A 23,938-nucleotide genomic window follows, 5' to 3' on the forward strand; every position below is an offset into this window, starting at 1 on the left:
TTTCAATGCATCTGGATCACCAATTATCTACCTCTCAATTTGTCACTAAGCGAAGAATTGTAACATTATGTAAAATAAATACTTGAATGCAATTTACAAAATATTTAGATGTGTTTTTAGTGATATTATATATATGGCAAAGGCTTCTATGGACATAAGGACTTATTTGTAAAATGAACATATTTTTATTTTCAAAGTTCAAACAGTCGATCCGAACCGTTTATCTTGTTCTCCATATTAATATGTGCTTGGAGACCAAATTTTACATTTTTCTGAATTTTTTTACTATTTATTAAGATGGGTACAAAATTCAATGGTTTGAATTTGATATTTTTTGTATCGATCTTAATAAATAGTAAAAAAATTCAGAAAAATGTAAAATTTGGTCTCCAAGCACATAGTAATATGGAGAACAAGATGAATGGTTCGGATCAACTATTTGAACTTTGAAAATAAAAAGGGTGTTCATTTTACAAATAGGTCATTATGTCCATAGAAGCATCACTCTATATATATATATATATAGGGTCCGGCTAATTTGCTGCCGGCAGTATTTTAGCCGGAGGTGCTGGCACCATTTTTTATTTTTTGATGTCTAAACAACAAATCTAAGCCATTAGATGTTTAATATATATTATAATCTACTTGGAGACCAAATTTTACATTTTTTGGAATTTTTTTACTATTTATTAAGCTAGTTTGAAAACCGCTGTTTTCAGTAAATTTCTGCAGCTTTGAAATCAGCGGTTTTCAAACTAGCTTAATAAATAGTAAAAAAATTCCAAAAAATGTAAAATTTGGCCTCCAAGTAGATTATAATATAGATTAAACATCTAACAGTTTAGATTTGTTGTTTGGACATCAGAAAATAAAAAAAATGGTGGCAGCACCTCCGGCTAAAATGCTGCCGGCAGCAAATTAGCCGGACCCTACATATATATATATATATATATATATAGAGAGAGAGAGAGAGAGAGAGAGAGAGAGAGAGAGAGATGGGCTACGGTGAGTTGCGAAGTAAAACGCATTTCTACTTCACGCCGTATTTTTATTTTGAAAGTCCAAACGACCAATCCGAACCGTTAGATGTTTAATCCATATTGAAATGTGCTTGGAGACCAAATTTTACATTTTTGGAATTTTTTAACTATTTATTAAGCATTTTTGAAAAATTGTTGTTTTGCTGTGAATAGTGAAAAACAGTAAAATTTTCTGGACCATCAGATCAGCGACTTTCAAAATTGCTTAATAAATAGTAAAAAAATTCCAAAAAATGTAAAATTTGGTCTCCAACCACATTTCAATATGGAGAACAAGATGAACGGTTCGGATCGACGTTTTGAACTTTAAAATCGCAAAATATGAGCGTGAAGTAAAATAGTCGCTTTACTTCGCAACTCACCGTAGTCCATCTCATATATATATATAGGCCGAAATGTGCTTTCGGTAGCATTTAGGCCGTAATACACATGGTTCAAATTTGAAATTTCAAAATTTAAAAAGTCGATCTGAACCGTTCATCTTGTTCTCCATATTAATATGTGCTTAGAGACCAAATTTTACATTTTTCTGAATTTTTTTATTATTTATTAAGCAACTTTGAAAATCGCTAATCCAACGGTTTTACTGTTTTGTTAAGCCACCGTTGGATCAGCAATTTTCAAAGTGGCTTAATAAATAGTAAAAAAATTCAGAAAAATGTAAAATTTGGTTTCCAAGCACATATTAATATGAAGAACAAGATGAATGGTTCAGATCGACTTTTTGAATTTTAAAATTTAAAATTTGAACCGTGTGTATTTCGGCCCATATGCTACCGAAAGCACATTAGCCTATCTCTCTCTCTCTCTCTCTATATATATATAAATGTAAAGTGAAATATTATTTTATTTAAAAAAATTGACAAGATAATTAAGTTATTTGAAGTGAATAGCTATAAAATTCACAACTTGTAAAATTTTGTTTGACTGATGTTAATGTGAAAGTTTTAAAATATTTAGAAATTTAATATTCTGAATAGGAATTGAAACTAATATGAGATACAACATATGAGATTAATAACAATAATAATAATGTTTATATTTTTCTTAATTAGTATTGGTACTAATATTCAAAATTTGGAAACTTAAGGGTTTATTTTATTGGAAACTTAAACCTAGTGGGATTGATTTGTAAAATCTGGAAATTTAAAGGCTGAATTGCAAAGTTAAGTTTTTAAATGACAGGTGGGACCCACGTTTTTGTTCCCATCTTTATCTCTTTCTTTTCTCCTAGGTTCCACCGTGGACCATTCTTTTCCTCTGGAAGGTTTTTATTTTTGTTTCTTTCCTCCACTTTTTCTTGATCAAATTGAATCGGTTGCCGAAGACTTGTGATTCAAGTCTATTGGATGTTGCTCTCATTTTTCCTTGAACTGTATGCACACGGCTATTGGTATCTCTCTATTTCCCTTTATTGTTCTTCGATTCAATTAAGAGTTTGGTTACCCGTAAAATATGAGTAAGCAAGCTTTATTGTATTGCGAATTGTGTTCGAAAAACTTGCTTGAAGGTTGCAATTGATGAATTCAAACGGTCATATATAACTCTTGCTCTCTTGTCTACTTGTATTGAGTTGAGATTTCAATCTTTTGAGAGTTTGCTATTGAGATTCAATCTCTGTTTGGGTTGAAAAAAAGAAAAAAAAAAAGAACAATATAAATCCCAATTGATCATGTGGTACTGATTCCATAAGGTATTGTACCAATACCATAGCACTTGATTTGGATTTTTGACACTGTTCTCACACTAGTGTAATGATTTTATGATGCTCTGTAAACCTGTACCAGTCAGTTCGCATTACTGATATTCTGTTATAAGTTACCAGGGACTTGCTTGTAAAAGACAATATATATCTTATATCTCATTTTGACATACTCTCCATATAAAATATCGCATGTTAATTTGAAGTCCGAATGAAAGATTTGTACCTCCAACCTTTAATTTACTCAAAATGTCATTTTATATCCATCTAAATATATATTTTTTTTTAAAATCGATTTATATATATTTTCATTTAAAAAAAAAAATCCATCCAAAGAGTAAGAAAGTTTTTCCTTCTTAGTTCTTAGGATCCCAGAAGATTTTCTAGATTAAATTAAGGTTATATTATACTTGAGATATAATATTAAAATGGATAATTTGCACTTGTAATGAAATATAGGGATAATTTTTCATTGATTTCGTGCTGGTTGCCCTCATCAATAGCTGGAGTTGTTGCTTGCTTTAAAAAAAAAATATTGCCTACAGAATTTTTTTTTTTTTTCTGGATTTGTATGTTATCTGATGTAGGTTGAAAATCACTTGATGTAAAAATTCTATACTATTCAAAAGTAGTGATTTTCTACCTATGTAAACAATAGTAAAAAATTCTACAAAATATAAAATTTAGTTTGCAAATACATTCATATATATATAGAGTTCATTTTGAATAGTTCATATCGATTATTTAAACTTTAAAATGAAGATCCATAGTACAGATCAATCTGCAAGACATAGTACCATAGAATAAAAAGTTACATTTGATTTTTCTTAATTAATTTTGAACATTAATTAAAAACAGTAAAATCGTGATCCATAGAAATTGACACCATCACCATTACTCTGTTACTAAAATAATCAAAATGCTGACTTTTTTTATTTCCTTTTTTAACTTCATCTATTTTAGTCTCTCATTAGCATACGACTTGTTATCATTTTCATTGACTTTGGTATTCTGTATCTTCAAAGGTGCCTAACCAGAAAATTTAGATTGAAGATTGACCATACAACCATGAATGTATTTAATTCAAATTTTTAAAATCGCAGAATAATTCTACAACGGATAATTCATAGTTGAATTGAAAGAACACCTTCTACTACTACTGGTCATCAGTGTGACGTGGCTTAGAAAGCTAAACACAAGTGTATGGTTTTAATTAATTCTCTCTAATTCTAACACTATATTTCTACTATATATATATATATATATATATATATATTACAGTTAACAATACAATATGCTTCCATTTATAGCTCTCTCATCATACTCCAATTCCATTGTTCCAAATGACAACGGCCTATGACCGAATTAGGGAACTCAAAACCTTTGACGAAACCAAATCAGGCGTGAAGGGTTTAGTCGATGCTGGAATTACAAAAATCCCTCAATTTTTCATCCAGCCGCAAGAACAAGGTGAACTGGTATCGTTACCAGTTGAAATTCCAGTTATTGAGCTCACTGGAGCCAACTCTGATGCTGCGCTTAGAGGACAATTGGTAGAAAAAGTTAAAAATGCCTCACAAAACTTTGGTTTTTTTCAGGTACAAATTAGACAATCTCGGTTCCAAATTTTAGAATTGAAATAAATTTGGAAGAAAATTAAAATTACTGTTTCAATTCAGGTGGTAAACCATGGAATCCCATTGGAGGTTCTTGATGAAATGCTTGAAGGGGTTAAGCTGTTCAATGAGGAACAGGTGGAGGTTAAGAAGAAATACTACACCAGGGATTCAAGCAAGAAAGTGGTTTACAATAGCAATTTTGATCTGTACCGAGCACCAGCTGCCAACTGGCGCGATACCTTGTTAATCACCATGGCTCCTGAACCACCCATACCAGAAGAGTTGCCTGCTGTGTGCAGAGATATAACTTTCAAGTACACAGAGTACATCAAGAGACTTGGCATCATACTATTTGAGTTACTGTCAGAGGCACTTGGCCTGAAACCAAGTTATCTAACAGAGATAGAATGCAACAAAGGGTTGAATGTGCTTATGCACTACTACCCACCTTGCCCCGAGCCCCACCTGACAGTCGGTACAACCAAGCACTCCGACCCCGATTTCCTCACTGTGCTTCTACAGGATAGCATCGGCGGATTACAAGTCCTGTATCAGAACCACTGGATTGATGTGCCGCCTGTGCACGGAGCCTTAGTAATCAATGTCAGCGATCTTTTGCAGGTATACCCATTTATTTTTTCAATACTAATATCAGGGGCATATCCAAGTGGAGCTAGGGGTTCAACTGCCCCCTCTGGATATTGAAATTTTGAAATTTTATGGGGATGGATAGGCCCGGACCATCTTTGCATCTCCCTAAAATATTTTTGGCCCCTTCTGAATTTTCTGAATTTTCGCATCCGTTAAATTTAGATTTAAATTAGAATAAATTCCTTAAATTCAAATTGGTAATTACAATTAAAAGTCAGAGCATTGAAAATTTAAACCTGATTTGCTATTTTTTTTAATCCAGTTCGCTAATGGATTTGAACCCGGTTAGCTATTTAAACCCAATTCGCTATTTTTTCGCCTCCTTCTGACGAAAATCCTAGATTCGCCCCTGACTATTATGACAGTCAGCTTGTTTATACAACACTAAATACTAACTAATTTTTTTTTTTCCCAATTTGCAGTTGATATCAAATGACAAGTTGAAAAGTGTGGAGCATAGAGTGCTTGCTAACAGCATTGGACCTAGAGTCTCTGTGGCATGCTTCTTTACCACTCCCTCAAACACCTCTTGTAATAGCTTATATGTCCCCATAAAGGAGTTAATAACAGAGGATAACCCACCACTGTACAAAGAAACTACAGCCAAAGATTTCACTTTGTATTACGACGGGAAAGGCCTTGATGGTCGTTCTGCATTGGATTACTTCAGATTGTAAATTCCTTTGAAAGATTTTTATTTGTGTTATCAAAATATAAGCAAACCAATTCTGTTGTGGTTAAATTATAACCAAACTTTATTTATATTTATTTGTGTTATTTGCAGAATGTTTTATGATTGTCTATTTTGTATATACTCGATGAGATAAATTTAGTGCGATGCATAAAGAAAAGGGAAAAAATCATTGTGATTAAACAATGGAGAATGGTACTGAAACTATATACAATTGAAAATATTATGAATGGAAATCAATCATCAGTATATATATGACATCATTCATGTACTCAAAAGCTTTATGCATGATAAAAATATACTATTAAATATGCTTTTGAATGACATCATTAATTAATTCCTGTCAAATTCTTATGCTTGGAAAAAATGTAATATTAAATTCACGTCATAACACTCCTTGCAAATAATAAACCTCGGTAAAAAATTACTATTCCCATGTGTAAATTTTTTACAATTTAGTTTGGTCACAGTTAAGGAAATTATTCACCCAAATCTCATCATAAATAAACAAAATTTCGAAAAAGGAAACAAGCGCAAGGACATATTGGAGCTGTAGGAAGAAGTAATATGGCAACTACAGTTCATACCAGGAAGAGAAAACTAAAAGTTAGGGGTGTCAATGGTACCTTTTTAGCCGTTTACCCGACCCGTATCGTATTCGATAAGGCGGGTATGGATAAGATTTTTTTTTTCGTTAGCTTATTAGATATGGGTATGGGTAAGAATTTTTTTTCGTTAAATAAATGGGTAAGGGTATGGGTAATGACTATTTCGTACCCGTTACCCTATAGGATAATTATAAAATTCAAATATATATTCAATTCAATTTCCAATCCACTTAAATGTATATTTAATTCAATTTCTAAACCACTTAAATGTATATTCGTGTTTTTGAATTTTTATTCTTTATAAAAAATAATTTAGTTGGAATTGATTGCACATTTATTTTATTTTTTATTAGAAATGCAATTATATATGTGTTAAAATGAATGAGTTTTTGATGTTTAATTTGTAAAATATAATAAAACTAATTATTATATTAGTATTATCCGTTATTCACCCGCTACCGTTTCGTTACCCGGTAATATTAACGGGTAAGGGTAGGGTAGGGTAAGATCAATTTTTAATGGGTATGGGTAGGGTATGGGTAAGGTCAATTTTAATAGATATGGGTATGAAAATGTCTCCACCCGACCTGTACCGTACCCATTGACACCCCTACTAAAAGTAGAAACATAACACAAACGCTCACGACAACTTCACCGTTTTGTTATTTCACTTTTCATTATTTAGAACTTTCATTTTCTTTTAATTTCTACTTTTTTGTTATTTCATTTCTTACTTATGCTCAACTGTTTTGAGCGCTTTTTCATTTTCATTGGCAGTTACACACTCTTGTAACAAACACTAATGAATTATGAAATATATGGGCTAGACTCTTATTTTTCTTAAAAAAAAACAAAAAGAAATAAGCGGGAATTAGTGAATCATTAAACTGTTAGCAAATCATTAAACCGTTGACGATGAACAAGTTTGGTACACAGAAAATGCTCACAATATAATTCTGTATTTACAAAACCACTTCTTTCTTTGTGGGAGGAAATTTCAATGCATTCTGAATCACCAATTATCTCTCTCAATTTGTCACTAAGCGAAGAATGTTCTAACTAGGTCCGGAAAGAAATGGAGTTTTGTCCGAAAGATTTTAGACAATATATATCTCATCTCTCAATTCTCATCTCTCAATTTGACAATACTCTCCGTATAAGCGATTGCATGTTTGAAGTCCAAATGAAAAATTTCTACTTCCAACTTTTACTCAAATTAAATGTCATTTTATATCCATCTAAATTAAATTATGTCCGAAGCACTTTGAATTCGAAACAATAAACCCACCAGTTCGGAAAATCTATTCCTCGTCATTTCAACGTGAGTGCTACATTCAATTGTTTCTCGTTATTTGGCAAATCGGAGCAAGTAGCCTTCTATTCGTAAATCCCAGCCCAGCCCTCGTTTCCCTTGATTTTGCATTTTTCTTTTCTAATTTTACAGGTGTGCATTAGGGTCGAAATTTTTATTCATAAGAAATAAAATAAAATAAATATTAAAAATAAGAAAAGTCACGTGGAATTTTAAAAATAAAAATGCAATCTCATAATTTGGAACCGGGACGCCAATTATAATTACGCAGCTCACATCAAAAAAATAAAAAATATATAAGTGGAACTTCAAATGAGAACAAAATCTGGAAAATAAAATTTCTAAATATGGGACTCCAAATAAAACAAGCAATCGGAAAAGATAAAAAAAAGTAAATAATTATAAAGTAGGACTCCAAATCCTATCAACAACGTGAATATTTTTTTGAAGTCCCGTCACTATCTCCTTTCTTTCTCCAAAACACTTCCTTTTTATTTTATTTTTTATGTATTTTTGTCTAATTTGGAGTCCTACTTTTATAATATTTTAGAAATTTTATTTTCTGAATTTTATTCTCATTTGGAGTCCCACTTATATATATATATGAGATGAGCTACGGTGAGTTGCGAAGTAAAACGCGTTTCTACTTCACGCCGTATTTTCATTTTGAAAGTCCAAACGACCGATCCGAACCGTTAGATGTGATCTCCATATTGAAATGTACTTGGAGACCAAATTTTATATTTTTTGGAATTTGTTTACTATTTATTAAGCAATTTTGAAAACTGCTGTTTTGCTGTGAACAGTAAAAATTTCTGAACCATCGGATCAGCGATTTTCAAAATTGCTTAATAAATAGTAAACAAATTCAAAAAAATGTAAAATTTGGTCTCCAAGCACATTTAAATATGGAGATCATGTGGAGCGGTTCGGATCGGTCGTTTGAATTTTCAAATCATAAAATATGAGTGTGAAGTAAAATAGTCGCTTTACTTCGCAACTCACCGGAGCCCATCTCTCTCTCTCTATTACCAGGTTCACCCTCGACGGCTTACTGTTCATTATCGGTCTGAAAACAAGTGTTTGGGTTCAAAAAAACAAGTCCACATCAAGCCCATGCCTGAAGATAGGAAGACATCACAGTGCATCACATACTATACAGAGAAAAACATAAAATGGTACATAAAAGCATAGCATAACTACATGTTATTATCTGAAAATGTTTTTTTTTGGGGGGGTGGTTGTATCCTGGAAATGGGCTGGGCTGAAATAGGCGGCTCATTTGGAGCCAGGGGACGAGAGAGGGTTGGGCCAAGTGGGCCCTATCTTGCTTTATGGATTTATATTGAAATTGATAGTTTCCATTACAATTATATTGGCAAAAGAAGTTGATCAATGCATTCTTTACATGACCCGTTTATTATGGATTTCCAAGTAACAATATTAGGTGTCATTTGTTGGAGACTTTTCTTCTTTTGTGAACTAATTTTGAAAGGAACAGAAACCTTTATAATTTTCATTTATGTTGATTAACTTCTGACCAACAATTTCATATTATCCTTCCGAATGTAAACTAATACTTTTCAACTTTCTATGCAGTCTTTGTTATACATATAGTAATTGTCACTGCCGAAGTAAAGCGATGCACACGCCTAGTGATTTAACAAGTAATCGGCATTGAAATGTTTGATTCATTTATTTATGTTGTTTGTATGAGATTGATTTTCATTTATTTAATGACATGTTGGCTATTGCTCTTGCGAAGCTGATTTAGGTATGCAGAGAAGATATAGGTATATATGAGCGAATACCTTTTTGTTTTCTATTTGTTTGGGAAGGCAAGGAAGGCCTCTCTACTTTCTTTTTTCTTTTAAAGTAGCTCGTCTTTTGTAATTAAAGCGTTTCCAATGGAGAATTCAACTGCCGTCTAAGAACAAATCACTTATTGATTATTATAAGGTCTTAATAGATAAGAAAACAATAATACAAAATGCCAAGAAAAATAAAATTCTAAAACCCAACAAATTAGTGCATGAATTCCAACTAAATTCAATAATACAATCAATTACTTAATGCATGTAGACATATATTGAAGGCTTTCCTCAAAATAATTTGTAAACATATCTGTCTCCCTTTGTGTGAAGTACAATCCAATCTCAACCCCACCTTCTTCTTCTCTACTTGGTGCCACAGCCATAGCACCAGAGTATGAAATAGATGCAATATCAACCTTTGACGGCTTCCCCCACCCGAAATCGACATCATAAACCTTAAACCTGATCGAACCCGAACTTCCAAATGGCTTCTTACTTCCAATTTCTAAACTAATCTCCACCCAATCTTTCGCATTTTGTATTCCGATTCTCTTCGCTTCGTCAAAGGCCTTGCCAATGGCCTGACATGCTTCAAAAAACCCGTTCGGGCCAACGAGATCTTTAACTTTGGCTTGTACACTGCCCGGTCCAATGCAATTTCCGAAGTAGCTCTCCGGAATCGGCGGTTGAAACCACTGGCGATGATCGATTGCAAAGATGCAATATGCATCTTCAGTCTCATATACAGTTGATTTCGCTTTTAGATACCCAACCCATACAAAGGCATAAGTGACGACCACCGTGGAACATCGAACCGTCACATTTCTCTTCTCCGCTTCATGCAGTAATACTTGTCGGAGCAACTGTATGTGCTCTCGGTTTAGTTTATAGGAAGCGATAAACATTTCAAGGTCAGGTTGAGAAGTATCCATATTGAAATTCGTTGAACTAGACAGATCATTCAACATAGTTGTATATATTGAATCGGGATCAGGGATAATCGACCGATCAAGCTCAACCCAGGCAGGAATTGGTGCTGGTATCACCTTGGAATTGCTCGTGCGACAAATTGCGGCCCATGTGCACATGAAATTTACAGAGCCACTACCATCGCATGTCGAGTGGTGCAACGAAGTCCCAATAACAAACCCGTGAGACGGAAACACGGTCACTTGTATTGTAAAAACGGGCTGTTGCCCGTTGGATTCGTTCTTGCTCAGACGAGGCACCAACGCCTTGAGCTTCGATATTTCCCTTGGATGGTCACCGAAAACCTCATCATACCGATCATCAGATTCGACAACGGTAAACACAACGGAATCACCGTCAACATAGTGGATCTCATACTTGTTAGTTGTTTCAGGTGTCAACCGGATGTTACCGGCTAAAGGGAAAAAGGTTTGAAGAGCAAGGGAAAGAGAGGATTTGAGGGTAGGAAGACAAGAGGAGGTGAAATGTGAGGTTGAATGTTGGAAAGAGTAAAAGAAGAGACGCTCTACCGGCGAAAAATGGAGCCACAACACGTCGAAGAAGGTTAATGGAATCGATGTCTCCGGCACTGATCCGGCTGGTGGTGAGACATGGGAGGTTTCTATCATCTTCAATGGAAGGGAAAGCGCCATTAATTATTTCTTTCTTTCTTTCTTTCTTTGATGGGTGAGGAAGAAAAACAGAGTGCAAGTTTTTTTTTTTTTTTTTTTGAAGGATAGTGGGGAAAAGCAAGTTATACCTGCTCATTTATCTTTGTCATCTACAACTGCTGTAACATTAATTAACCTCATTGATAGTTACATAAAGAAGTATATTAATTCTTACTTTACAATTTACATTGATTGCGTTTTGCACTTGACAAAAGAAAAGCGAATGGCGATGGTTTATGCGTCACACGAATAATAATTGTTCTCGAACTATCTCTCATTTTTTTTTTAGAAATTAAAAAAATTATCATAAACCAGATTGATCAAATTATTAGTTCAATTCTGTTGATTTCTCTCCAATTGGACTCGAATGAAATTAAGAGAGAAAAGGGTCTACAGATTTTCCAGTCTTTGCTAAAACTGAATCAATAGTTGAATTTAAATAGCTTTTGAATATTTTATGAGAAAAATACGCTGCAACTTAAAAAAAATAGAACCGATATGTTGATTTAGTCTCATTAGATACCTCGACAGGACCAAATTATTCAATATCTTTTATCAATATCCACAATTAAATAAAAAATTACAAAAATATTTCTAACTTTTTTATATTTTTAAAAATACTAACGGTCTATTTTTTTTTCAGGACCACCTTAAATTATGATCGATGTTCCTGGATTTTTTTTAAAATATTAATTAGGAGTGATAAAAAAAAAAAACTCGTAACTCGTGTTTCGATCATGACTCGCTCGTTAACAACTCGCTTGTTACTGGATCGAACTGCTAATGAGCTAGAATTAACGAGTTCAAGCTGAAGCCCAGCTAGTGAATGAGCTAGCTAGCTAAACTAGACATTAATTTGTGAATTTGTGTGCATTTTATATTATCCAACTCGGTCCAAATTTTTTATAGATTTCTTTTTTCAAATTTCAAATAAGATTCAGCTAAATTCAGTGAGTTAACTCGTCAGCTCACTAGCTAAATTCAAGCTAAAATTTCAGCTCAGACCTCTAAAGTCGACTCGCTCGTGACTGGAATGAGCCAACTCATAATCTGAACTCAGCTCGTTGCCTCCCCTAAAATTAGGAACCCCTTGATCATGTGTCTAGGTTGATATTCTTCTTAAAATGGCAACGTTAATGGACCCTATATATAGCTCCCTATTACAGATGGCTTTCACAAGGTGGATCAAATAGGCCATAGAAATTGACTCATAACAGAAGTAAGAGAGATATTGATTGATGTAGGAGGAGAACTGTGTGATGACATGTGATATAGTGATAAAGTCTCCTCTGATCCTATCTCATCAGTCCTCCACGTGCAAAACTAAGATGGAATTAAGTGAAACTTTTTATTTATGAAAATTATTAAATTCAGATGTACGGAAATAAAGAAAGTATTTCAATTCAAAATATATGAATCTGACTCGATGATTCAAATCTAAATTTTTTTTTTTTTGAAATCATATGTGGATCATAACTTAATTTTTTTTCTAATCGGACAGTCCGGATCCAAACTCAAAAGAATAAATCTGAATCATTAAATCTAATTTATAATATTTGAATCTAACTAAAACTTTTTTTATTGAAAATGAGACACTCTCAATGTTTCCAGTATGTCTAATTTTAATAATTTCTACGGATAAAAGAAATCCGGAATTCAGTCCAGTCCAGATCATAGTGACAAAGTACCCGAATTATATCCGTTTAATTCTTTTTTGGGGTGATGCCGAACCGAACACCGAATTATTCGGTTGACCGAACTTTGATCGAATTAAATCCGAATAATTCCCGAATTTTACGAATTATTCCTGAATTTTTCCTGAATTTTTCCAAGAACAATTATTTTTTTGGTTTTTTTATTTTTTTTGCTTCCTTGCAGGACTGAGATTTCTGGTCCGGATAATTCCGAATCATTCCCGAATCATTCCCGAATTATACCCGAATCACGAATTTTTGATCTCGCCGAACCGAACCCGAATAATTCATTTGTCACTATGGTCCAGATAGGAAAATTGTCCCTTTCTCTTCACTGTTGATGTCCAGTACATCATTAATTAGCACATAGAAATAGAAAACCGGAATCAGAAAAACTGGAGGTACTGGTCCGTGTACCCTGCAAGTCTACAACCAAAGTGACACAAGAAAAAAAAAGATAGAACCACCGAATCAAGACATGTCTACGTGTCATGCTCAAAGGTGCAAGATGCTTGAGTCGTTGGCTCTTCGTGGAGCCCTCCATTTTCTTATTCGCAGCACGCAAAGCAAGATAAAGACGTTCAAAGTTTTCAGAGCTATCTCCAACTCCTTTCAAATAGAATTGTACGTGGCACAATATCTTCACTCTCATCGATGCGTAACTCTTTTTTATTATTTGAAAGAGTATTTGAAAGCTTTTATTATTAGAAAAAACAAACTTTTCTATTTGTTGCAAAAATCATCCTCTCTTTTCTTCGCTGCCAAAAGCCGAAAACCCACTTCTGAAAAAAAAACATTTTATATCATTATTTGTACCAGTTGTAAACATCTCTAAGGCACATCACAAGATGTCGTATTGCAAGCTACTCACCCACAGCCATGGATTTAGTTCTCAAAAGAAAAAAAATAAGATGCTGTTCATTCTCGTGCGCCTATATATGTTATCAATTTTTATTAGCTAGTTCTATAATTTTATTATAAATAATAGGGAGAACAAATATTAACATTTGACAAGTTGACTAATAGCTACTAAAAGGAATAAATAATAACAAAATAATTTTGCAAATAGGAACCCGTAAATTAAAGTTATATATATATATCCCTACTCTGCAAAAAAAGAGTAAAGTTTTAACAACTTTCACTTATCACATCGTCTAATCGTGATCATTTTCATTCATCTAATTTTATTATCTCTCTTTATTTATTATGAATTTATGATCAAAACTTCATATTTTTCTCGCTCTCCTAATTAAAAGAGACCATATATTTGTATTTATTTGTAAAATTTTATATGTAATTAATCGTCGTGTTTTTCTTATTAAACGTCACTGCTGACAATATCTTCAGTCAACCAAACGCCACTGGCCACTGGGTATATTTTTACTTTTGTTAACTACTATATATATATATATATATATATATATAGAGTATGGCTAACGCGCTTCCTCTAGCATATGGGCCGAAATGCTTCCGGTGAAAATTTGAAATTTCAAAATCTAAAAAGTCGATCTGAACCGTTCATCTCCTTCTCCATATTAATATCTGCTTGGAGACCAAATTTTACATTTTTCTGAAATTTTTTACTATTTATTAAGCCACTTTGAAAATCGCTGATCCAACGGTGGCTTAACAAAACAGTAAAACCATTGGATCAGCGATTTTCAAAGTGGCTTAATAAATAGTAAAAAATTTCAGAAAAATGTAAAATTTGGTCTCCAAGCAGATATTAATATGGAGAAGAAGATTAACGGTTCAGATCGACTTTTTGGATTTTGAAATTTCAACTTTCCACCGGAAGCATTTCGGCCCATATGCTAGAGGAAGCGCGTTAGCCGTACTCTATATATATATATATATATATATATATATATATAGAGAGAGAGAGAGATAGGCTAATGTGCTTCCATAAGCACTTGGCCCGAAGTGCTGCCACCCCATTTTCGATTTTTCAAAATCCAAACAGTCGATCCGAACCGTTCATCTTGTTCTCCATATTAATATCTGCTTGGAGACCAAATTTTACATTTTTTTGAATTTTTTTCTATATATTAAGCCTCTTTGAAAATCGCTGATCCAACGGTGAACCCCTGATTTTATTGTTTGGCAAGCCACCGTTGGATCAGCGATTTTCAAAGTGGCTTAATAAATAGCAAACAAATTCCAAAAAATGTAAAATTTGGTCTCCAAGCAGATATTAATATGGAGAACAAGATTAACGGTTCGGATCGACTGTTTAGATTTTGAAAAATCGAAAATGGAGTGGCAGCACTTCGGGCCAAGTGCTTATGGAAGCACATTAGCCTATCTCTATCTAGAGTTAGGCTGGGGTGTTATGGATAGCATAGTGGCCTCCCGTGCTACGGCTCACTATTCAAGTTTTCAAAATCCAAACGGTCGATCCGAACCGTTCATCTTATTCTCCATATTAATATCTGCTTGGAGACCAAATTTTATAATTTTCTGAATTTTTTTACTATTTATTAAGCCACTTTGAAAATCGCTAATCCAACGGTTTTACTGTTTTGTGCAGCCACCGTTGGATCAACAATTTTGTAAAATACTTAATAAATAGTAAAAAAATTCAGAAAAATGTAAAATTTGGTCTCCAAGCAGATATTAATATGGAGAATAAGATGAACGGTTCGGATCGACCGTTTGGATTTTGAAAACTCAAATATTGAGCCGTAGCATAGAGGCCACTATGCTATCCATAGCACCCCAGCCTAACTCCTCTATATATATATATAGAGTGAGTCTATGGTACTATGCATATTACGATTTGTTACCGTGCTACGGTTCTATATTCGAGTTTTTAAATTCTAACGGTCGATCCGAACCGTTTATCTTGTTATCCATATTAATATGTGTTTGGAGACCAAATTTTACATTTTTTTGAAATTTTTTTACTATTTTTTTAGATTTATTGAAAATCACTGTTTTTGGATGGTCCAGAATTTTCAGATCAAGTGATTTTCTAAATATCTAAAAAAATAGTAAAAAAATTTCAAAAAATGTAAAATTTGGTCTCCAAACACATATTAATATGGAGAACAAGATGAACGGTTCGGATCGACCGTTAGAATTTGAAAACTCGAATATAAAGCCGTAGCACGGTAACGACCCGTGATATGCATAGTACCGTAGACTCACTCTATATATATATATATATTTATCCTTTAATAAAAGTAAAATAGTACTTTATAATTAATTTAAAATGAATAGATTTTCAGGAATGGACAGAATTACTACATCTAATCAGCTCCACTTCCTTCACTTACTCACACGACAAAATTGAGTGGAAATGGGAAGTCTCAGGGAAGTTTTCAACTCATTCGATTTATAAAATTCTTAACTTCGGTGGATATCAACCAAAAAATGCCATGATATGGTGGAACTTGCCGGTACCACCAAAAATCAGAGTATTCATGTGGTTAGTTTCGCATAATACCATCTTAACCAAAGATAATTTAGTCATTAAAGGGTGGGTTGGAGATCCCAAATGTCAGTTTTGTTTACACAATGAATCGATTGACCATCTCTTTATCACTTGTACATTAGCTCAACAAATTTGGTTTTGGTTAGGAAAAACTCAATTGATAATGCAATCATGGACAACTTGGGATAGTATACTTGCATTTGTTTATTCTCTCGATGTCATAGATATAACAGGTTTCTTAATTATCCTTAGTGCAGTTAGTTGGAGTTTGTGGAAACATAGGAATGAGGTTTGTTTCAATGATTGTGCTATTAAAAGTGCTAGACATCTGATTTTACTAATTAAATCTCTTTGTTCTTATTGGGCAGGAAGCATGACCAAGAAAGTCAAGACTGCTGTTGGAGAGTGGATCCCGATCATAGAAGATGCCATTCCTTTGAACCAGTACATGCCACTGGAGCTCCTTTCGGATGTAGAGGTCTTTAGCCAGCAAGGTTTTGCTGCTGCCAACGTGTTACCGTAGTGGAAACTGAAGATGCTTCACCAATTTTGTCGTCTAGTTATACTTAGCCTTAGCCCAAATATTTTGTGGCTTAGTTTTTTAGCAAATTTAGCATATTTTTGTTGCCTTGCTAATAGCAAGCTTTGGTGGTTTTATTGCATGTTACTCATTTTGTTTTGTAAAAAGTGATAATGAACTCATTAGGCTAAATAGATAAAAACTGGTCTTTGTAATTATTATATTTCAGCAATGAAATGGGCAATTTTTGTCTTTTTAAAAAAAAAAAAAAATTTAAAATGAGTTTTAATAAATAAACAAATAAATAATAAATTAGATAAATTTATAACTTTTTAAAATTTAGAAGAATAAATATGATATTATGAATTTTAAATGGTGAACACATAATTTCAAAATTGACGAGTACACATGAAGTTACCTCTAAATATAAAGACAACAGACAAAAGCCAACCACACATCAATTCAATAATAAAAAAAATGATATATAGAAGATTCCTAGCCCTCATGAGTCATGACCCAACATTAATTCTGGATCATTATTATATACCAATAAAATTAGCTCCACCGAATCTAATAAGGTCATAGAAATCAGACGTCACTGTTGACAATATTCCGAGTCAATATTAAATATGTTTTTTTTAAAAAAAAAAAGTCTATTTCTTTAAATATGTTTTTTTTTTTAAAAGTCTGTTCAAACCGAATTAAAATATATAAATTAAACTTTTATTCAGTTTTTAAAAATTAAATTGAATTAAACTGTAATAGAATAAGAACCGAATCAAAGAAATAAATTTTAGTTTGCTTGGTTGAACTTAAATATAATATTAATCGTAACAATAAACATTCTTTTTGTTAAGGCCCTGTTCGGCAGTAATCCCGAAAGTACTGTTTACGTGGGAAAAAAAAATTCACTCAGATTGAATTTTTTTTTCCCACATAAACAGTAAAATCCAGTTTAAAATTTTCAATTCCTATACCCATTTCTATTCCCTACTGGGCTGCCGAACAGGCCCTAAATGTTTGGTCCGAATCAACTTTGTCTCCCTCGAAAATTTTGATTTTTAATTTAGAGGTTAAATTTAGGGTAAAAATAGAATAAATTCTTTAAATTCGAATTAATAATTTGAATTATAAATTAAAATACTGAAAATTATAAATTAAAGTATTAAAAATTATAAAATAGAACATTGTACGTATTTTATATAATATTCAATTAGCTAACAGATTTAAAACAAATTAATTATTTAAATCCGATTTATTATATTTTTTTACCCTCACAAAGATCCTGGTCCGCTGCTGTAAAATATCTCGAGTCAATATAAAATATGAAGTCGTGTAGGTAAACAACAGTTGTAACTTTGAATAGAAACCTCTTTTTTTTTTTTTAGGAAAAATAGAAGCCTCTCATTTTTTATTTATTTATTTATTTATTATTATTTATTTTATTTTTTTATGGTTGTCGGCAACAACAGATATATTAATAAAAAAGATTTATTTACAAAATTATCCTACATTAATTACATTTCCCTCTCCTATACAAGGGATTACTCATCTTATTCATTTATACAACGAGCTAGTTAAGGAAAATCAATGACCAACAAATAAAATAAAATGCCTCAAATTATATTAATTTATTTATCCGAAATCACTCAAACTCTCAATTGCTTACTGTAGGCACGAAATTAAGCTGTGGTTCATTTGAGAACTTTAATTCTTATTTCAACCTAAAATGCAATAATAATAATCCTTGAACACTTCAATTTCTTGCTGTGTGAATGGCAATCCAATCTCCACCACACCTTGCTCTTCTCTGCTCTCTGCCAAAGCCATTGCACCAGAGTATGCAACTGATACAATATCCACCTTTGCCGGCTTTCCCCACCCGAAATCGACATCATAAACCCTAAACCGCAGCGACCCGGCAGCTGATAATGGCTTGCGAACGACCTTCTCTTGCACATTCTTCATCCAATCCTTTGCATCACTTATCCCGACTTTCTTTACTTCCTCGAACGCCTTGCTAATAGCCTGACATGCTTCAAAAAAACCATTCGGGCCATGAAGTTCTCTCGCATTCGCCTGTACAAAGCATGGTCCAATGCAATTTCCGAAATAATTCTCCGGAATGGCCGGTTGAATGCACCGACGAAGATCCGCAGCAAAGAGGCAATACGCATCTTTAGTCTCATCTGGCATAGTTGATTTTGCTTTTAAATAGCCGATCCATATGAAAGCGTAAGTGACGACCGCAGTAGAGCAATGCGGTACTGCCAACTTTCTATTCTCTGCTTCGCATCTAAATTTCTCTTTGAGAAAATTGACATGATCTCGCTTCAGTGTAAACGAAGCGAGATAAAGCACCTTGTTCTCATCTGCTTCAACAAGTTTGAAATCCTTAGAGCTCAATGAATTCTTGACAATAGCTGTGTATATTGATCCATCACTGTCAGGTATAATCGATCGATCCACTATCGGTGGTGCCGGTGCATGTTCCATCGACACAGAATTGCTCGTGCTTGAACGACAAATTGCAGCCCACGCACGCATGAAATTCACAGAACCGCTACCGTCGCATACTGAGTGGTTCACTGTAATTCCAATCGCCACGCCATGGGACGAGAAAACGGTGGCCTGGATCGCAAGAACCGGCTGTAGATCATCGTTAGATTCATTATTGTTTAGATGAGGCACCAATGTTTTGAGTTTCGACATCAACCTCGGTTCGTCACCAATAAATTCATGATGATGATCATCAGACTCGGCTACTATAAAAGTAACCGAATCACCGTCTCTATAATGGATCTCATACTTATCTATTGTTCCGGGTGCCACCCGGATGTTGCCGGCAAAAGGAAAGTAAGATTGGAGGGCAATGGAGAGAGAGGATTTGAGAGCAGGAAGATGAGAGGAGGTAAACTGTAAAGTGGTACCTTGGTAAGGGTAGAAAAAGAGGCGCTGTACCGGGGTAGAGTTGAGCCATAACACATCAAAGAAGGTTAACGGTATGGATGTCTCTGGTACCGATCCGGGTGGTGGAGAGATTTTGGTGGTTTCAATGATTCTTAGAGAAGAAGGTGCAGCTGCCATATTTTTTTGTAAGGCTTTATGAGTCTCAATTGTGTGTGAAATAAGAAGAGAGGAGAATGAGGCTTATATTAATTTTTTCTAAGGCTTTATTAGTCAAAATGAAATGTTTTTTTGTTTAGGAAAAAATATTTTCCATCTACTATTAATTATTTCTTTTATAAAAAAAAAGTATACTACGCATACAAGGAAAAAAGGACAAATGAAATTCAAAATGAGACGAAATTATTGAATGGTGTTTAAATTTCAACGAGCCGTGTACAAATGTTCTACAACTTGCGGCACAAAAAGTTAAAACGAAATAAATTTCGTCCAAATAATAGTAAAAACGGTTGTTTTCGGATCGTAAATTTTGTATTAAAAAATTCAAAAAAAATATAAAATTTGCAAATACATTTCAAACACATTTTAATATAGAGATTAGAGTGAGTCTATGGTACTATGCATATATGCATATCACGGGTTGTTACCGTGCTACGGTTCTATATTCTAGTTTTCAAATCCTAACGGTCGATCCGAACCGTTCATCTTGTTCTCCATATTAATATGTGTTTGGAGACCAAATTTTACATTTTTTGAAAATTTTTTACTATTTTTTTAGATTTATTGAAAATCACTTGATCTGAAAATTCTGGACCATCCAAAAACAGTGATTTTCAATAAATCTAAAAAAATAGTAAAAAAATTTCAAAAAATGTAAAATTTGGTCTCCAAACACATATTAATATGGAGAACAAGATGAACGGTTCGAATCGACCGTTAGGATTTGAAAACTCGAATATAGAGCCGTAGCACGGTGCCAAATCGTAATATGCATAGTACCATAGACTCACTCTAGAGATTATATTAAATAGTTTAAATTAATATTTAGATTTAAAAAAAGTTATATTATAAGATGTTGTAATTATAAAATATTGCAAGTGAATCTTCTGAAACTTTTATTTCTACCATAATGAACAAATAATAAATCAAATTATTCTTAGTTTAATAAAAATTCGAATTTTAAATAAACCGTCAAACCATTATGCAATCTCAAAGACTAAAAACCGTCAGTTAACTCTTTGACTCTAATCTTAAAATCTTCAAATAAAATAGCGGCCCGTTCTTTCTTTATTTTTATTACAGATATTTTATTAAAACAACAACTAAAAAACAAAAATGAACAGTTGTGTGCAGTGCACGCGAATGATCATGGCACGGAACACGCGAGTCACAGTACAAAACAGTTACACATACTGTACCGTTCCGTGACAGAGTCGGCTCCGTTGTACTATTTTTCCCACTCTAGCGTTAACTCAAAAAGGACACGCAATCCACACAAATCCTCCTCTCTCCGTATACTCCTTCTATTTCTTTTAGTCAGTGTTTCTATCTGTGAATTGCGTTATCGATTTCGGTAACTTCTGTCTAGTGGATCTGGTCACTACTCATTACTCTATCGTCGCTCGAGCCAGTGCTTCCATTTAGCAGATTCTACTTTGTTGGTGATTTCGCTTCGTGGATCTGGTCATCGCTCTCCGCATCATTCTTCTAGGGTTTTATTCTCCAATACCAGCGGTTTACTTTTTCTTACCTTCTCTTGAACTCTTCTTCCTCTCTTTGGCAATGAAAGAGTGGGTAGAACGAGTGGTACATATAGAATAAATGTTCAGTTTTTATGATGATGCTAATAACATGTGTTGTTTTGGCTGCTTTATGCATCTTCTTCTCTTTCTCTTTTGAGGTGACTGTCCTGGACTGGTTGATTCAGTTCTCAGTCTGGTTTGATTCGGTGTCATTTCAACTGATGGGTGACTGTCCTGGTCCAATCGATTCAGTTCCCAGTCTGGTTTGGATTTAGTGCCTTCTCGTCTTTGATATGCATACAACAAAAATCATCGCTAGGCTCTTATCACTCTAATCAAGCAAGGATGATCAATTTGCATCCACATGATGCACATACCCTTGTGCATTTTTTGTTTTGTTTAGCTGTATATTTTTCACAGACACTAGTTGTCTAATCCTATGTAACAGCTACTTTGTATCAATAAAACTGTCTACAAGTTTTCAACCAAAAAAAAAAAAAGATAAGAAGCATCATAGAAACGAAATTTTTATTTGTTCTCTGTGTTATTTAAAAAAAAATAACGATTTGGAGGCTTCAAAGTTAGAGCTGCAGGATCAATTGATGATTCTCAGTTTTTGAAGCCACGGAACAATTTGACGACCTGAGTAAAATTTGAATTCCCACTAAACATGAATGTTTTGGTTTATTTTTTTTAAACATGAATGTTTTGATTTATTTTTTTTAAACATGAATGTTTTGGTTTATTTTTTTTGTGAATATAGTAAAAATAAAAATTTCAGATGAATCTCTCCACATAGTTCAAGAATAATTTCTTTTATTTATTTATACTATATGAATTTTTTTCATCATTTTTTTTTGAATGATTATGAAATTATTCTAATTAAATATTTTATCAAAATAAGTGGAAATATACATTTTTCTAGATTTTAGTTCTAGTAATAAAAATATCAAACATCTAAAATGCAATAAATATAAACACTTTATCAAACATTTGAAATGTAGTTATTGTTATAAATTGAATATAATAAAATAAACAAGTATATTAAGAATGTATAAAGGATAGTTATCTCTTATTTACATAAATTTTTCATGTGTACATTATATACTTGCAAAACCTATACTTATAGGCTAGAAATTAAAAATAAATAAAAAATATCTAAATTAATTTCATTAATAAATAGGGAGATGAAGATGAACTATATATTTTCAAAGAGAAAAAAGTAATTAATGGACATTCATTTATTAATTATTCATAACAATTATTACTTTGTAATATATAAATGCACTCTATTAAATTTCTTTTGTCCGTTTTTTTTTAATAGGTTTTTTAAATAAAGGTTGGAGTTAAACCACCCAACTATCTAATATTCACAAATGTGTTTTTTTTTAAATCCGCAACTTTTCACACGTATAGCATTGATTTTACGATGAAATCATTGATTTTACGATGAAATTATATATTTACAATATTCTCTTTCAAATATTTTCAGGTGTACAATGATAAATTATATATTTTCTAAACGATAGATGGAGATGAAGGTTAGTTGTCGTGAGAAAAGTTGATTCCAACACGTCTACAAAATAAATGTAACATCACATCAGACGCAAATGTATGATGATAAATATTCAAATAGATTATAGATTTGACACTACTTACAATTGACGTGATGCGCTCTTATTTTAATTTGATATATATGAATCGTAAACAAATTGACTAAAACCATTTTTCTTTAAAAGATAGATGCATGGTAGGTAGGAGAAAAGTGCTAATTTCATATGATAATGATATGTTTGGATGCCACAAATATACAATTAAGTCCATTCAAGAAAGTTATGGTAAGTTTCAGATAATCAAAGACACCGATAACACCACTCTCTCAAATTCAAATTCAGGGGCAAATCTACATGGTTCCAGGAGAGCAGTTGCCACTCATGGATTTTGAATTTTAGTGAAAATTGGGACGTTTTGATCGTCTTTGCTCTCTTCTTAAAATTTTTTAGCTCCCCTCTAGATATTTAATTTGTAATTCGGGTTAAATTTAGGATTAAAATTAAAATAAATTTCTTGAATTATGATTAGTAATTATAATTATATAGGTTAGAGAATCAGAAATTACAAGTCACAGTATTGAAAAATATAAATTAAATCATTATTTTTTATCGAGCACTTAATTAGTTAATGAATTTCAATCCAATTAGTTATTTAAATCCAATTCAATATTTTTTTGTCTCCCTCTAATGAAAATTATGAGTCCACCTGCTCAAACCTTCCCTCTTTATTTTATATCATCAATATATTTTATGTACAATTTCTACTTGGCCTTTGTGCCTCTATTTATCTACCTCATAGAGCTGCACAGCTTTCTTTAAACATAAAATAAAATACATCAATTTTAGAAGACATAAATCACCATATAAGCTAACTATGAAAACTACTATTATACCATCCGAAATTGCTTATACAGAATATAACACCTAGTCTTCTATTAATCAAATATACTTCTATTGATTTCTTTCTTCATATCTCTTGGAATTAGATGTGACATTTGATGTACGTATT

General features: G+C 32.7%; 3 protein-coding genes across 3 annotated transcripts; 1 reads left to right on the forward strand and 2 right to left on the reverse strand.

The window, feature by feature from the left end:
* Positions 1–2,293: 2,293 nt before the first annotated feature.
* On the forward strand, positions 2,294–5,803 carry LOC144568419 (1-aminocyclopropane-1-carboxylate oxidase homolog 1-like). The gene is made up of 5 exons (XM_078318774.1): positions 2,294–2,433; positions 3,846–3,943; positions 4,053–4,340; positions 4,422–4,982; positions 5,435–5,803. The coding sequence occupies exons 3-5, from the start codon at positions 4,086–4,088 to the stop codon at positions 5,687–5,689; spliced, it is 1,071 nt and encodes a 356-aa protein (XP_078174900.1). The 5' UTR covers positions 2,294–2,433; positions 3,846–3,943; positions 4,053–4,085; the 3' UTR covers positions 5,690–5,803.
* Positions 5,804–9,551: 3,748 nt separating this feature from the next.
* Positions 9,552–11,146, reverse strand: LOC144568217 (coumaroyl-CoA:anthocyanidin 3-O-glucoside-6''-O-coumaroyltransferase 1-like). Its single transcript, XM_078318482.1, has one exon. It carries the CDS (start codon positions 11,057–11,059, stop codon positions 9,689–9,691), a length of 1,371 nt encoding a protein of 456 aa, XP_078174608.1. The 5' UTR covers positions 11,060–11,146; the 3' UTR covers positions 9,552–9,688.
* A 7,193-nt stretch (positions 11,147–18,339) lies between these two features.
* LOC144568225 (malonyl-coenzyme A:anthocyanin 3-O-glucoside-6''-O-malonyltransferase-like) lies at positions 18,340–19,887 on the reverse strand. Its single transcript, XM_078318495.1, has one exon. It carries the CDS (start codon positions 19,812–19,814, stop codon positions 18,447–18,449), a length of 1,368 nt encoding a protein of 455 aa, XP_078174621.1. The 5' UTR covers positions 19,815–19,887; the 3' UTR covers positions 18,340–18,446.
* Between the last annotated feature and the right edge of the window lie 4,051 nt (positions 19,888–23,938).

This window comes from Carex rostrata, chromosome 2, assembly GCF_964058835.1.
Source record: "Carex rostrata chromosome 2, lpCarRost1.2, whole genome shotgun sequence".
Lineage (NCBI taxonomy): Eukaryota > Viridiplantae > Streptophyta > Magnoliopsida > Poales > Cyperaceae > Carex > Carex rostrata.